The 15,512-nt window shown below is 38.5% G+C and overlaps 1 protein-coding gene across 1 annotated transcript in view; it reads left to right on the top strand.

Annotated features, from left to right (window-relative positions):
* The window catches only part of ZNF277 (zinc finger protein 277), a 133,050-nt gene extending 117,826 nt beyond the window's left edge, over positions 1-15,224 (top strand). Inside the window, exons 8-12 of the mRNA XM_069587996.1 lie at positions 8,065-8,132; positions 10,154-10,250; positions 11,809-11,851; positions 13,242-13,416; positions 14,867-15,224. Coding sequence (XP_069444097.1) covers positions 8,065-8,132; positions 10,154-10,250; positions 11,809-11,851; positions 13,242-13,416; positions 14,867-15,053 — 570 coding nt within the window. The 3' untranslated portion in view covers positions 15,054-15,224. The remainder of the gene's footprint in view (positions 1-8,064; positions 8,133-10,153; positions 10,251-11,808; positions 11,852-13,241; positions 13,417-14,866) is intronic.
* Positions 15,225-15,512: the final 288 nt, after the last annotated feature.

Raw genomic sequence — 15,512 nt, 5'->3', positions numbered from 1 at the left:
TTGGCATTTCCTTCTCGAGTATACTATATACTTCTGTATATATTAATACAGGGATTTCTATATTCTTTTCTGAAAACATTCTTGACTTCTGGGTGTGCTGGGTGCTGTGCTAGATAAGCATTTATAGTCTCTTCAGTCATGCCCTTTTCCCCCATTAAAATATCTTCACCTTTCTTTCCCCCCCCCAACACACACATACAAATATATATATATATATATATATATATATATATAGCTACTAGGATTGGAGAAGGCAATGGCACCCCACTCCAGAACTCTTGCCTGGAAAATCCCATGGATGGAGGAGCCTGGTGGGCTGCAGTCCATGGGGTCGCGAAGAGTAGGACAGGACTGAGCGACTTCACTTTCCCTTTTCACTTTCATGCATTGGAGAAGGAAATGGCAACCCACTCCAGTGTTCTTGCCTGGAGAATCCCAGGGACGGGGGAGCCTGGTGAGCTGCCGTCTGTGGGGTCGCACAGAGTCGGACACAACTGAAGCGACTCAGCAGCAGCAGCAGCAGTAGGATGGATTGATGGGGTTACAGTGTCAAGGATTTTAAATACTTTGTAAACTCTCCTTGCCCAGAAACCTCAGTACCATTTACTGGCCTCTGTAGATTACAGTCCTTTTTGTGTAAGAAGAGGTATTCAGTTGGAGGCAAATGTCCTTCTCTTTAGGTGCATTTGGAAATTTAAAAAGAGATTATTGGTTGACACACTGACTGGAGAGTGCTACTGGGCCTACCCCCAGTCTGCTGATTTTTATTTTATGTATACATAGCAAAGGAAAGAAACTCTTGTGGGAAGGGGGAACCTTTCCAGGGGCCTGAGAGTGGACTCTTGTCTAACACTTGGAAATGAATTGTCCAAGGAAATTCTCGTGCTCCCAAAGCAAGAGACTTTATTGAGAAGGGGCACCAGGGGAGAGCAGCAAAGGGAACCCAGGAGAACCGCTCTGCCACATGGCTCAGTTTCAGGTTTTATGGTAAGTGGTTTAGTTTCCTGGTTATGGCCAATCATTTTGACTCATGGTTATTCTTGGGGGCGCGCACATCTCTCAGCTAAGGTGGATTTCAGCAGGAAGGATTCTGGGGAGTTAGTAGGACATGTGGACTGGCATCTCCTCTCTCCTTTTGACTTTTCCTGAATTCTTCCAGTTGGTGGTAACTTGTTAGTTCCGCATGATTTCCCAGGACCTCCTGTTGTATGATAACTCATGCAAAGTGGTTGTTATCGTGCCTGTCTAGGATTGGCAGTTTCAGTCAGTGGTTCTCTAACAAAACTACTCGTGACAAGAGAAGGAGTTAAGTAATTCTGCATCAGAATTGAAAGAAAGATGAGGAGTTCCAGTTCTGACAGCTTTCTAAAGCAAATAAAAAGTGTTTTTTGCTCTTAATTTGAAAGAATTTTAATCCAAGTCCATTGGCCACAAAAGGCATAATTGATAATAATGAGCCATTTTATCTGTTGGACAGAAAGCATATTCTGAATTATGTTGGAAGTCTCTGCTTTAGGATAAAATTTTTGCCTGTTCTAACTAATCCTTAGCATATTAAAATAAAATTCCCCTTGAGAAATAAGTTTAGCATGTGTTTAAAGATTGTCTCTGAAAGGTTGCCGTGGTTTGCTACAAATGTTTTACAACTAGCTAAAGGTAAAGGCACCCTTTGAGTCTTTCAATCTTCTCATGAAATCACTCAGTCATTAATTCCTAGAGCAAACGCTGCTTCAGGGCCCAGCCCAGTCCAATAGGGAATGGACTTCAGTGTTAGCTCTAAAATATCCAGCTACTGCAGGAAGCCGTGGAAGCAATTTAATGTACTTCCGCTCTTTTAAGCTAATAGTCAAGAGCTTAGGATTAGCAGAACATTGTCTATTGCTGGAGGTATTTATCTTTTAGAGGAGACTTCAGAGAAACTGCTCACTCAGATTCTGCTGGCACTTTTAGAAAAGTTCGATACGGGCATCAAATAGTGAGACTGTGAAAACTGGAATTATCCGTGAGGACTAGCTGGCTCTAGTTGAGCGTGCTAGATTGTACTGCCCACGGAGAGCCCAGATTTCATGTGGGATGAATCGTGGCTTGAAAGAAGTACTTCAAGAGAATGTAAAGGCTTTAATAACAGATAAAATGAAAATTAAATCACTTCAGGGTAATATTGATAGATTTTTTTAAGGCTTTTGGTGGGGGGTTCAACTTTTTATTTTGTATTGGGGAATAACTGGTTAACACTGTTGTGATAGTTTCAGATGGACAGCAAAGAGACTCAGCCGTACATCATGTACATGTATCCATTCTCCCTGGTTTGGTTTTAATTAGCAGCTTTTGAGTACCTACTGTGTGCCAGGTACAGGCTTCCCAGGTGGTGCTAGTAAAGAGGTAAAGAACCCTCTTGCCAATGCAGGAGACATAAGAGATCCAGGTTCAGTCCTGGGGTCAGGAAAATCCCCTAGAGGAGGGCTTGGCAACCCACTCCAGTATTCTTCCTTGGAGAATTCTATTGACAGAGGAGCCTGGGGGGCTATGTCCCATAGGGTCACAGAGAGTAGGACACGACTGAAGCAACTTAGCACTCATGCACGGATGTGCCAGGTACTGTCTTAGGTATTTATATTAAGTCATTTACTCTTAACCACATCCTTGTGACACAGGTTTTGTCCTTATCCTCTTTTATACATTAGGTAGCTAGAGCATAGAGACATTGAGTAATTTTCCCAAGGTCACATATCTAAAGCTTTCTGTATCAGTTTCCTCCAATTTTTCCTCAGTTTTTACGATTGAAATAGTACTAGTACCCACCTCTTATACTTTGGGTTGGTTTGGGGATTTGGTCAGTTAATGGTGACAAATTCTTAATGATCTACACACATACACACCCTTTGCCTATTATCTTTTATACCAAAGTAGAAGATGGCCCATGGTCAAGGTAAAGCTGACTTTAATCAGTTCCTTAAGGGCTCTAACCCACAACCCTAGCCATCTCAGCTCTCTATGCTTTTCCATTGAGGCCGACAACAATAAAGTGTTTTGTTTCTGGATTTTTGGTTTTGTTTGTTTTTTCCTTTTCTGACCACACTACACAGCTTATGGGATCTTAGTCCCCCAACCAAGGATTGAACCTATACCCTTGGCAATGAAAGCTCAGAGTCCTAACCACTGAACTGCCAGAGAAGCCATAGGAAAGATGTGTTTTAAAAACCTTAAAAAGTGTTATGATGCCTTGTTGTTGTTGCTCAGTCACTCAGTTGTGTCCAGCTTTTTGCGACCCCATGGACTCCAGCATGCCAGGCTTCCCGGTCCTTCACTATCTCCCAGAATTTGCTCAAACTCATGTCCATTGAGTTAGTGATGCCATCCAACCATCTCATCCTTTGTCATCCCCTCATCCTCCTTCCACCAATCTTTCCCAGCATCAGAGTCTTTTCCAGTGAGTCGGCTCTTCGCATCAGATGGCCAAAGTATTGGAATTTCAGCTTCAGCATCAGTCCTTCCAATGAATATTCAGGGTTGATTTCCTTTAGAATTGACTGGTTTGATCTCTTTGCTGTCCAAGGGACTCTCAAGAGTCTTCTCCAGCACCACAGTTTGAAAGCATTATTAATTAAGCATTATTAACTCAGCCTTCTTTGTGGTCCAACTCTCACATCCATACATGACCACTAGAAAATCCATAACTTTGACTATATGGACCTTTGTTGGCAAAGTGATGTCTCTGCTTTTAAATTCACTGTCTAGGTTTGTCGAAACTTGGAAATGATATAAACTTATCTTTGGAAAGAATTGAAAAAGCTAATAACATCTCTAAAGATGTACCAGTGCCTTAAGCTAGAGGAGTGCTTATCAGAAGTATCAATCTTAACATTGTTCTTGGGATATTATAAATTAAGGTATAAAAATATATATAGGCTAAATAGATTTTTCAAAACTGTTCCAAATATTAATAGTGTATAGTTAGAGAAAAATGAGAGCCAATGGTTTTTCATTTTAGTTTTCTTTTAGACTTCATTAATGAAAAATATTTATTATCAAGACTAAACTATTCTAAAAGTTTGATCAAGCAGTAAATACATTTCTTTTCTTAAGGACTTTAAAGAGCATGTCAGTTTTTTTATTGTTATTTTATAAATTTTTGGCTGCGCTACCCAGCTTGAAAGATCTTAGTTCCTCAACCAGGAATCAAACTCAGGCCCCCAGCAGTGGAAGCTCATAGTCCTAACCACTGGACCACCAGGGAGTTCTTGCTTTATTTTTTTTTTGAGGATTAAAAAGAAGAAAAAAGAAAAACAGAAATGAGAGTCATTCATTGTTTATTCCTCTGAGGGAAAAAGCTGACTTGAGTACGTGGATGTGGGCAAAAGATTGAATTGTCATTTTAGTAGCTAGTGTCTGCACATCCATTTCTCGCATCCTCTTTCCTTCAGAAGAGATTTCATTGACTTCATACATTCTATAAACGTTTGAGTGCTTTCCAGGTACAAGATGCTGGTGGAACAGAAAGAAAAATATGGCAGAACAGCTACTACTTTTAAGGAACTTAGAGATTGGTGTGAGAACCAGATGTGTAAGCGCATTAATTTCAACACTTTGTAATGGTGTATACAGAATTAATGTTTTGACCACTTCTGTAGTAGATCTATGTGGTAATTGAGTCATGCACCCACAGAGTATCCCACTTCGGAACAGAATTTTCAGATCAGCAGTAATGGAATCATCCAGGGTATTCCTGGCAAGATACACTCTGAGAGTCATAAAAGGTGTGAGATCAGTAAACGATGTCCTGATCCCTGGTCGGGACAAAGAGGCTGTTTGGGGTACCTTTTGGGCTCAGCAAATTGATAGATTCCATCTTCTTTCTTGGGAGAAATAATTTTCCTGTTTAATAACTCATGTCAGTTTTTTAATACTGATAGGCTTGCAAATAAAATATATTAAAGGTCTTTTGCATAATCTAAATTATCTACTTAGAGTTTGTGCTTTGTTTTCTCACAAACAGAAGGGTTCAACGGATTGGGGGTGGGGGCGGTACAGCTGAAGGGACTAGGTCCCAGGCAGTTTCGCGTTCAAATACTCTTGCCTTAGAGGGCAGCAGACAGCTTGACATCATTTTCAAGGCTTCAACTACATGTTCTGTAGGTGCTCATGGCTCAAGGCCTGAGTTTTACTAAAGGGAAGTATTTTTGCAGTGGTATTATCATTTTTTTATTTAAATTTTTTTAGTTTTAAAATATACAAACCCATCTGTAACAAAAAATTGTTGTTGTTTAGTCACTGAGTCATGTCCAACTCTTTGTGACCCTATGGACTGTAGCCCACCAGGCTTCTCTGTCCATGGGATTTCCCAGGCAAGAATACTAGAATAGATTGCCATTTCCTTCTCCAGGGGATCTTCCCAACCTAGGGATCAAACTCACATTTCCTGCATTGGCAGGCAGATTCTTTACTGTTGAGCCACCAGAGAAGTTATTATTTAACTCTTAAACCTATTTTTCAGTTTTGTTATAATTCTCTCTACTGTAATTATTTACATTTAAAACACTGTCTCTGTTTCTGATGGATTTTTTTGTGTGTAAGCATGTGCAAGTTTGTGAGTTTTAGGGATGAAAGGGTGCTGGGTGAAAGGGACCTTTTTTCCCCACCCTCTCATTGATCATAAGCCATCTGACACAGAGCTTTGAGGAGGTGTTCTGAACATCTTTACTGACATGCCTTCCCAACTTTTTTTTCTTTTTTTGCGTTCTTCTCTTTCCTGATATGATTCATTAGTAGGCACAGTGTCTTAATCAGAGACTAATTTTTTTTTCTCTTTGTGTCTTGTTCTTATAATAAATCATACATTTAACTGTACCAAGGCAGAGCACTCTAGGAAAGTCTCAGCCACTGTCACATTCAAATCACTTGTTTCCTATTATACTAATGAACACAGAGTTCCATTTTGTTCTCAAGCGGTAAATGGTTAGTGCTGTATTGCCTAGATAAATCCCTGTGTTGTGCTTAATATTGAGGAAGCTATAAAGTAATGCTTTGACTTTGGAAGTTTGACAGTGAAAGATATTTTTCATCATTTTGGACTCAAAACATTTATTGATAAGTAACATTTGCCTGTATTGTTGAATGGTAATACCCCCAAATGACCCATCCTTGAGTAATATCTTGCAGCAGTGGCCTTGAGTCCATGTCCATAGAGACCAGCCAATGCATAAAAGACTTAATTCATCACCAAAAATTCCATCTAATAAGAATCCTGTTGGCAATGGTGAGGCCATTCTTATTGTTCATAATGATGCTTAGACGCTTCATGATGACTCTGGGAAGTCCATTATGGAGTCCAAATTAACTGTCTCTAATGACATTATGGTAAATCTCTGTGTGTCTGAGTTTATGCATCATTTAGCTGATAGATAATGACAGCTGCAAAACCTCTCATTAAGTTGATGAATGATAGATTTTCTCTAAATCATAATGGCTCTTATAGTCCTTTGTTTTTAGTTAAATGAATACCTTCCTTAAGAAAATGTTTCTAACTGAGAGTAAATTCTGGTAATGTTTTTCTAAATAAAGGATATAAAACAGGAATATCTGTATTATATCAGGTGAGGTTGGACTTGACAGTCGCCATAGTTTAACTGCTTGGAAAAGTGCCCAGTAATATTTCTCTGTATCCCTCGTTAATGCAGTGTCTGCTTTTGCATGGCACAGTGGGAAGATTGAGTAGAGACAGAAGAAAGGCCAAGAGAAAGAAAGAAATGACTCAAGGGAGAAAAGAGACATGGTTGGGCCAAAAGAAAGCATTCCTGCTCATCACTGCGTTAAGTTTTGCTGAAACTATGACTAAATTTGTCTGACATAGCCCTGCAAAGTGGAACTCCTCCATGAATTGTAAGAGATAAAAGGGATTTGAGTATATATATTTGAGTACCAACTATTACCTGGTACCATGTGATCTTTATACATTAACTATTTACTCAACATGCACAAAACTTTTGAAGTAAGATCTAAATTGGCATCACATTTCTTAGATGTTTTCAGTTACAATTCAACTCAAAAAAATAATTTCTAGTACCCGCTGTGTGCCCGACTCTGGAAATATAACAGTGAACAAAAGCCATGTCTTCACAGACATTCTAGTGCAGAAGACAGAAAATAAGAAGACAGATCCACAAAATGATTTCAGGGTATGATCAATGCTTTGAAGAAACATAAAGCATCCTAGCAGAATAAAAAGTAACTTGAAAGAGGGGTGTTTTAGATAGTGTTCAGAAAAAGAAGTGGTGACATTCAGGATGACGGAACCATGTTAGGATATGTGAGGCGAACGATGCCAGCAAATGTAGAAGTAGCCAGGTGGAAGTCGGCTTGCTGTGTTCAAGCAAGAACCAAAGAGTGGTCTGACCAGAGCCAGCTAAGCATGAGAAAAAGTGCTGGAACACAGTGATAGAGAGGGAGCCTGGCAGACCATGGAGGCCTTATAAGCCATGGGAAGACCTCTGAATTCCGTTTTGAGTAGGAGAAGCCCTGGGAGGGGTTAGACAAACAGTGGGGTACCCCGTAGAAAGTTCACTGTGGCTGCTGTCTGGGAAATAGACTTTTGGGGACCTCAGATAGAAACAGAGTCCAGCTAGGAGAGTCTCTCTCAAAAGATATTAGTGGTTTTTCTAAAAGATCCCCAAGAGATTCCTGTGTACATCCAGGGCTGAGAAATGCTAATTTACATTTAAGAGAAAAGAATTTGACTGAAAGGTTATCTCTGCTTCTCTAAAAAAGAAAAGCATATTAAAATGTTATTAAACATTGTTACATGCTTTTCAAATGTTTGATTTAGGATATATCTGAAATCCTAACCATTTAGGATATTTCCTAAATCCTAAACTTTGAATTAGAATATAAAATTTCTTACCCTGAAATAACAGCTTTACTATATTCTGCTTGTATTGTTTTAAAACCATTTGCATCTAGGTACTGTCTTATTTTGTTTTGAGTTCAGTGTCTACATTCTCTTTCCTCTCCCCTCTTCCCCCTTCACCTCCCCTCTTTATCTCTAATCCCTCTGTTCTTCCTTCAAAGGAACTTGGAAAATCGTGGGAAGAAGTTCAACTAGAAGATGATCGGGAGTTGCTAGACCATCAGGAAGAGTAAGACTTAGTATTGATGGTACTTAATCACCGTATTTTAAGAGAAGGAAAATAGTTCTTTATTTTGATTTTAAGCTACCATTCTGAAAAGATAGAATAAAAAGAAAGAGAACCCTTTCTGTAAGCCATGCATCATTTCATGTAATATAGCCCAAACTTTCCTCATACCAGTCAGAATGGCCATCGTCAAAAAGTCTGCAAATAATAAATGCTGAAGAAATTGTGGAGAAAAGGTACACTTTTGATGAGAATGTAAATTGGTGCAACTACTATGGAGAACATTATTCAGGTTCCTTAAAAAACTAAAAGTAGAGCTAGCATATGATCCACAATCCCCCTCAGGCACATATATCTGGAAAAGATGAAAACTCTAATTTGAAAATACACATGTACCCCAGTGTTCATAGCGGCATTATTTATAGTAACCAAAAGATGGAAGCAACCTAAATGTCCATGGACAGATGAATGGATAAAGAACAGATGGTGTACAAACAGTGGAATATTATTCAGTCATAAAAAAGAATGATGTAATGATATGCCATTTGCAACAACATAGATGGACTGAGAGATTATTATACTAAATAAAGTAAGTCAGACAGAAAAACAGATATCAATTGATACAGCACTTATATATGGAATCTAAAGGTATGACACACATTATTTACAAAATAAAAATAAACTAAGACATAGAAAACAAATTTATGGTTACTAAAAGGGAAATGGAGTGATAAATTTAGGAGTTTGCCATTAATAGATATATACTCCTATATATAAAATAAATAAACAACAAGGTTCTACTGTATAACATGGGAGATTTATAGATAATATCTTGTAATAGCCTTTAATGGAAAAGAATCTGATTAAAAAATACCAGATTTTTTATCAAATATTTTATTAAAAACCTATATGCTTATAAAATGATTATATATATATATAAATATATAACTGAATATATACATATAACTGAATCACTTTGCTACATACCTGAAACTAACACAGCATTGTAAATCAACTATACTTTAATAAAATTAATGATAATACCAAAATAAGTTTGACATAATTAAAACAACTGTTATTCCAACTAAATAGTGTTTTGCTACTACAGCTGATCATTGAACACACAGGTAATGTATAATTCAAAGAAAAATATACCCCAGAATTCTTTACTCATTAGTCCATTGATCCCTAGACCTTAAACTGATATGATCTTTGAACTCTCCATGCTCCTTACTGTTGGAATAGAGAACATAAGAACTAAATTGAGGTTAACTTTGTTCTGTGTTCATCCCATTGATGACTAACTTAAAACATTCACAGCTGCTTTGCTTGAAATTATAAGCTCAAGAAGTATTCTTTTCAACCTAAAAGGATTCCCCGTTATTCATCTTCCTCTCACTCAAAGCTGTTCAGCCTTTTGTCTCTCCTGGGATTTTGCTTCTCCTGGTTTAGCAGTGACAAGAAGTTGACAGTATCTCAAAAAATAAATGCAAGGAAGGGAGAAAGTGGTAAAAAGGCCCTGTATGCTTTTTTATATCTGCCATCAAATTTAACACTTGCCCCGTTTAAAATGATCAGTATTTCCCACATGAAAGATAGAAGGTTGTCTTTTTAAAATACACCATTTTTCATGCAGAAACACACTCTGGGCAGTGACTGCACCTCACAGCATGCGCACTTGGTGGTTGTAGTTAATGAGAGAGCATCCCATCTCCTGATATGTCTTCTTTGCAAATTAAAGCTGGTTGTCTCAGAAAGACATGGTGCTGATTTTGTAGTGAAATAGCTGCTCAGAAAGAGAGGCAAATATAAGAAAATAGAGCAGCACCTGTTTGCTATTTATATTAATTTCATGGTGCTACTTTGAATTTCAAAAATTGTATCAAAAAGTCATACTATAATATGACAGTCTTTACAGAAATGCCAGAGTTGAAAGAGACTGGCAGGGTTTCTTAGGGAGCAGAAAGTAATACCAGGTAGTATACCCTTGAAGCTCCATGTTTGCTGTTTTATTTTTAACACAGTGACTGGTCTGATTGGGAAGAACACCCTGTGTCTGCTGTCTGCCTATTTTGTGAAAAGCAAGCAGAAACAATTGAGAAATTATGTGTCCACATGGAGGTGAGATACTTTGATTCATTTGACGTTTTGTTGTTCTGCAGGGAGAAGCTGATGATTACTGCAACCTCATCATCTTATACCTTTAGTCTCTTGATTATTTTCCCCTTCTTTAAAGTGCTGTAAGCAAAATGGGAGGCAAGGAGGGTCCATCAAAGAGAAGCAGAACTCAGGGCAGTTAAGTGGAGTTCACCAAACCTGGGTGAACTGTTAGCTTGGTATTTCACAGACCACTGATACCATCCCACCTCTGAGATATTTACGAGATAGTTCTGCCTTACCCTGTAGGATCTGCAACCATGATTAACAATACCCGGGATGTGGACAGGTTCTGAGTCTTTTTCCCAGTGCTCTCCGTGCTGGTGAACAAGGACAGCAGGAAGAGAGAAAGTTGCCATTTACAGAGCCTTTGGGAGGGATGCGGGTGGGGAGCCATGGCGGTGGAGAGGGCACAGGGTGTGGTTTTACAACTCTCTCAGTTACCAGGATTTGAAGAGAAGAAATATGAGGACATTTCCAGTGTGTGTTTGCTCTAATGCATGTTATTCTTTTGTTATATTGCGAGTTGAATATAATAGACAAATATTACTGGATTATTCTGGTGTGCCCTCTCTCCCCTCCCCCTACTCAGCTCTGCAGCAGTGGAGCAGACTCTCCTGTTTGACCCACCTTCATTCTCATTCATAAAAACTGTTCTTAGTTCAGTAAAACTAGTACCTGGAAGGTGTTCAAAAGTCTACGGGCATTTGCTCAAGAGAAAGGAGAATCATTTTGTCTGAAGCAGGTTGTCACTAGTACGTGTGTATAGTTGCCAGTCTTAAATATCCTAATCTCTTTGAATTGAAAGGTGCCTTAGCCCTTCTATCCTGTGTAAGAATTCCCTTTGCAGGAACCTTGACTGGTGTCCTCAACCTCTGCTGAGTCACTTTCAGTGATAACATATCATGGAATTCTTAACTATCCTGCCTGTGGTGCTACACTGAACGCCTTCACAGAGAGTTAGATGGTCTTTATTCTCTGTAAGCTTGTAAGTTGAAGCATTTACCCAGATGGGCGATTGCAGGAATGGAACAGAATAAAAATAAGCCTGTGCATCGTAAAAGTCAAAAGACATGTAATTTGTGGGAAGATATGAGTGAGGAGAAACTTGCAGGTTTAAACACCATATTTGACAATATAAAAGGAAAAGCAGAATATTTAAAATTACCTATCTACTTGTGAAGCAAAGGACCTTTAGTCATAATTCTAGTCCAGACACACAGTATAGTAGGGCTGCATTTACCTAGAGACTGAGGACCCTTTTGTCAGACTGCAGAGTGCATACAGAGTAAATGATAAAAACGAGATACAAGCTGTGAACAACTGAAATGTTTTAACTGATTGACATGACTTGTTTGAACTGTGCCTTATAAAGCAATTGGATGTAGATTTTGAAGACTTTGAAACAGATGATGAACTGAGACTGAGTCCTTCAGTGTTCAAACTCCTGTCTGTTTATACTTTCATCCTGAAAGATTAAATAATTTATATGCTCACAGATACATTCATTCCTTTTTTTTAGGATGCACATGAATTTGATCTCCTCAAAATAAAGTCAGAACTTGGTAAGTTTGATTCAGAAATTGTTTTCCATGCTGCTTTTTTTCATACACTGTCCCGTGAACGATGCCCGTGTTCTGCAGTTGTGATTGGAGAGCGTACAAGCCAAAATGTGTCTCTCCACAGATGGTCTCAGTGGGACTGCCTGAAACAGTGATTCACAGTCTGAACTATAATATTCAAATATGGTTTTGATTTATAGGTTTTTTTTCCTACATATATGATGTCAAATAAAACAGGGCTTCCCCAGTGGCGCTAGTATTAAGAACCTGCCTACACTGGTGCAGGAGACATGAGAGACGTGAGTTCAATCCCTGGGTCAGGAAAATCCCCTGGAGGAGGGCATACAAGTTAATGATTAATTTCTATCGTAAAGTGGAGGGGGCTAGTGGAAAAAAGCATGGATTTTGAAGTCAGACTGGAGTTCACAGCCCAGCTGCAGCACTTACTAGCTGTGTGACATTGGGCCTCCGCTCAGCAGAATGTCGTAGAGAATGGATAGTGTATGAAAGACACCTACTGCTCTGCTTGGTAGTGTAGCTCGAGTGTTTATAGATGTTATAGATGTACTCAAGTAGATCACCGTGATAGAAAAATTAGTGTCATGAAGACGTAAAGTACTGACTTGCTAATATATCCAAGACCATAAAAAGCTCACTGCCCACCCCTCAACTCACAGACTACTTTCCTAGACTCTTGAAAGTGCTGCTGCTGCTGCTAAGTCGCTTCAGTCATGTCCAACTCTATGCGACCCCATAGATGGCAGCCCACTAGGCTCCTCTGTCCCTGGGATTCTCCAGGCAAGAACACTGGAGTGGGTTGCCATTTCTTTCTCCAGTGCATGAAAATGAAAAGTGAAAGTGAAGTCGCTCAGTCGTGCCCAACTCTTAGCGACCCCATGGACTGCAGCCTACCAGGCTTCTCCTTCCATGGGATTTTCCAGGCAAGAGTACTGGAGTGGGTTGCCATTGCCTTGCGTTGCTTTACTTTATTGCTCTTATACACATGTATATGTGTTGTGTATGTAATAGGTTAGTAGTCAAGAACATGGCTGTGGAGCCAACAGCCTGGTGTCAAATCCTGGCTCTACCACTTACTGGCCTTGCAGCCTTGGACAGCTTCCTGATGTATAATGTGGATATGGTAACACCTATGTGGTAGGGTATTGTGGAAATTAAATGTATTAATGCATGAAAAGTGATTAGAGCAGTGCCTGGTACATAAGCACTATATAAGTACTGGCTGTTATTATTTTCTGCCTATTATTATGCTTTAAATCGGCACTGCCTCTTCAGGTTGGTTAATAAAGAGAAGTGGTTCTTAAACAAAAAATTGCAGCGGTGCAAAAGTGGGTCTGACCAGTTGTCTGATGATTCTTTATACTATCATTTTCAGGATTAAATTTCTATCAGCAAGTGAAATTGGTCAATTTCATTCGGAGGCAGATTCACCAGTGTAGATGCTATGGCTGCCATGAGAAGTTTAGGTCCAAAGCAGACTTAAGGACTCATATGGAAGAAGCTAAACATACTTCACTGCTTCCTGAAAAACAGATATGGGATCAACCACAGTGAGTTCTGCTCAACCAGACATATATTTCTTTGCTCCTTCTCCATTATCTCATCCATTTATTTAATTCCTTTAAATTTAAATAAAAAATAAGTGCAAGTCTATTGTAAAAAGTAAAAATCTTCAAAAACCTTGATTTTAAAATAATCTCCCTGTTACAGGTGTAATCAACTACTTCAAATTTTATGGTGTAGTGATATGGATAGCTATAGATAGATACAGAAATATAGATTTTTAAGTTATATTTTGTTAAGAAAGTATTTAAAAGCATCTTCTATATCCACTACACATCTATTGCATCATTTTTAATGGTTGCCAAATATTCCATTGTATGGATGTTACCCTAATTTGCTAGATGTTCAGGATTTTTATGTTTTGCTCTTCTAAATAGATGCATATGCCTGCATTTTTGCACACTTGCATAATTATTTCATTTAGATAAACTTGTAAACATAAAACTACTGTGTCATACAGTATACCACTACTAGGGCTTTTGATGCATTTTTTGCATCCTGGCGCTTTTAAAAATATCAAGCATTTGTTCTTCTAGTATGTACCTGTTGAGATGGTCTCAGACTCCCAGGTATCCTTTGCCAGTCTCACCTTCTGAGATGATTCTCAAATCAACTGTGGATAATCTCAGTTGTAAAAAGCTCAGTTGAGGGAACCTTTGGGAGGTTGTGGGGTTCCAGCTCCAGAGAGATTCCTCTATTTTCAGGGGATGTTACATCAGAGCCCCCAGGAGTCTAGGCAAAAAGCTCCAGTTTTTCCTCTTCAGAAAATTCCAGATTTATGAGAGACAGAGTCAGCCCTGGACTAACCTGAGACCCAGTTCCTATCATTCTTCTTATACAATTCAAAACCTTTATATTTCAGAACTAACTCCAGAGTGTGTCCAGAGAAGGAACCAGAGTAATAGACTTAAAATGCTATAGATGTTTTTAATTTTTTTAATTTATAATGAATAGTGATGATTAGATTGGGGGGAACCCCACACCTGGAAACAGTCGTTTTTATTGGATATTTGAAGGAGTAGTGTGTGAAAGAGTAACTGTATTTGAACTTTGCTGTCCCTAGGGGAGAACTGAAACTTTTGAATAGAAATGAGAGGAATGTCGTTTTTAGCTTCATACAAGGAGGTATTAAATTGATAGCTAGATCTGCCTGATAGTAGAGTAGGCTGCCTTTTAAGATAGTATCTTGTTATGTTAAATATCAAGCAAAGGCTGAAATGCCAGCTAACAAAGATACAAGTAAGACTGATGTCAGCCAATAAAGGTCAAAGTAAAATTAATTCAGAAGTTCTCTCCCTTACAGCCTTTGCAAAATGTAGTTGAAACTGTTGGCAAAGAAACTTAGCAAAATTATAGTAATGTGTACATTCAACTGCTGAAAAATTTTCTAGGTAATCTATAGTTTTGGTTATTCAGTATATTTGTGGTTGTTTTCAGGTATTACTTTCCAACTTATGAAAATGACACTCTGCTGTGTACACTGTCTGACAGTGAAAGTGACCTGACAGCTCAGGAACAAAATGGAAATATTGCCATCATTAGTGAAGATACATCTAAACTGCATGCTTTGAAACAAAGCAGTATTTTGAACCAGTTGCTACTACATGAGTCCTTGAAAAACTAGAAGAAACTGCCACAGAAGCAATGTTTCATGTTTTCTCCCATGAGACAGACACGAAAGAATACTTCAAAGTTGAACGTCAACAAAGGATTAGTCCTTGGTAAAATAAACTTTTAAAAAATGATTTTTTTCCAAAAGTAAAGTGGAAACTAAATAAAATGAAGGCTTTTTGTATTTGGGCTCTAAAGTTTTATTATATAATCATTGTAACTCATATTTATCTATAATAAGGAAGATATGTAAATCAAAGAGAAATGAAATGTTCAAATTATTTATACACCTGATTTCAACCAGTAGTTTCAGTTTCTTCCCCACAGACTTCCTTCTTCCAACAAGTCACAAAATTTGACAGCTGTGTCCTTTCTGTACCACACTGGGTCAGCTGTAAATGTAGGACCAGCAGAGGAGCCACAGAAGAGAGGAAAGATGGTCAAAGTCCTGGATAATGCACACGTTGGACAC

This window comes from Ovis canadensis, chromosome 4 (assembly GCF_042477335.2).
Source record: "Ovis canadensis isolate MfBH-ARS-UI-01 breed Bighorn chromosome 4, ARS-UI_OviCan_v2, whole genome shotgun sequence".
NCBI classification, from domain to species: domain Eukaryota; kingdom Metazoa; phylum Chordata; class Mammalia; order Artiodactyla; family Bovidae; genus Ovis; species Ovis canadensis.
Note: the sequence above shows the minus strand (reverse complement) of the source record. Positions and strands in the feature narration are given on the sequence as shown.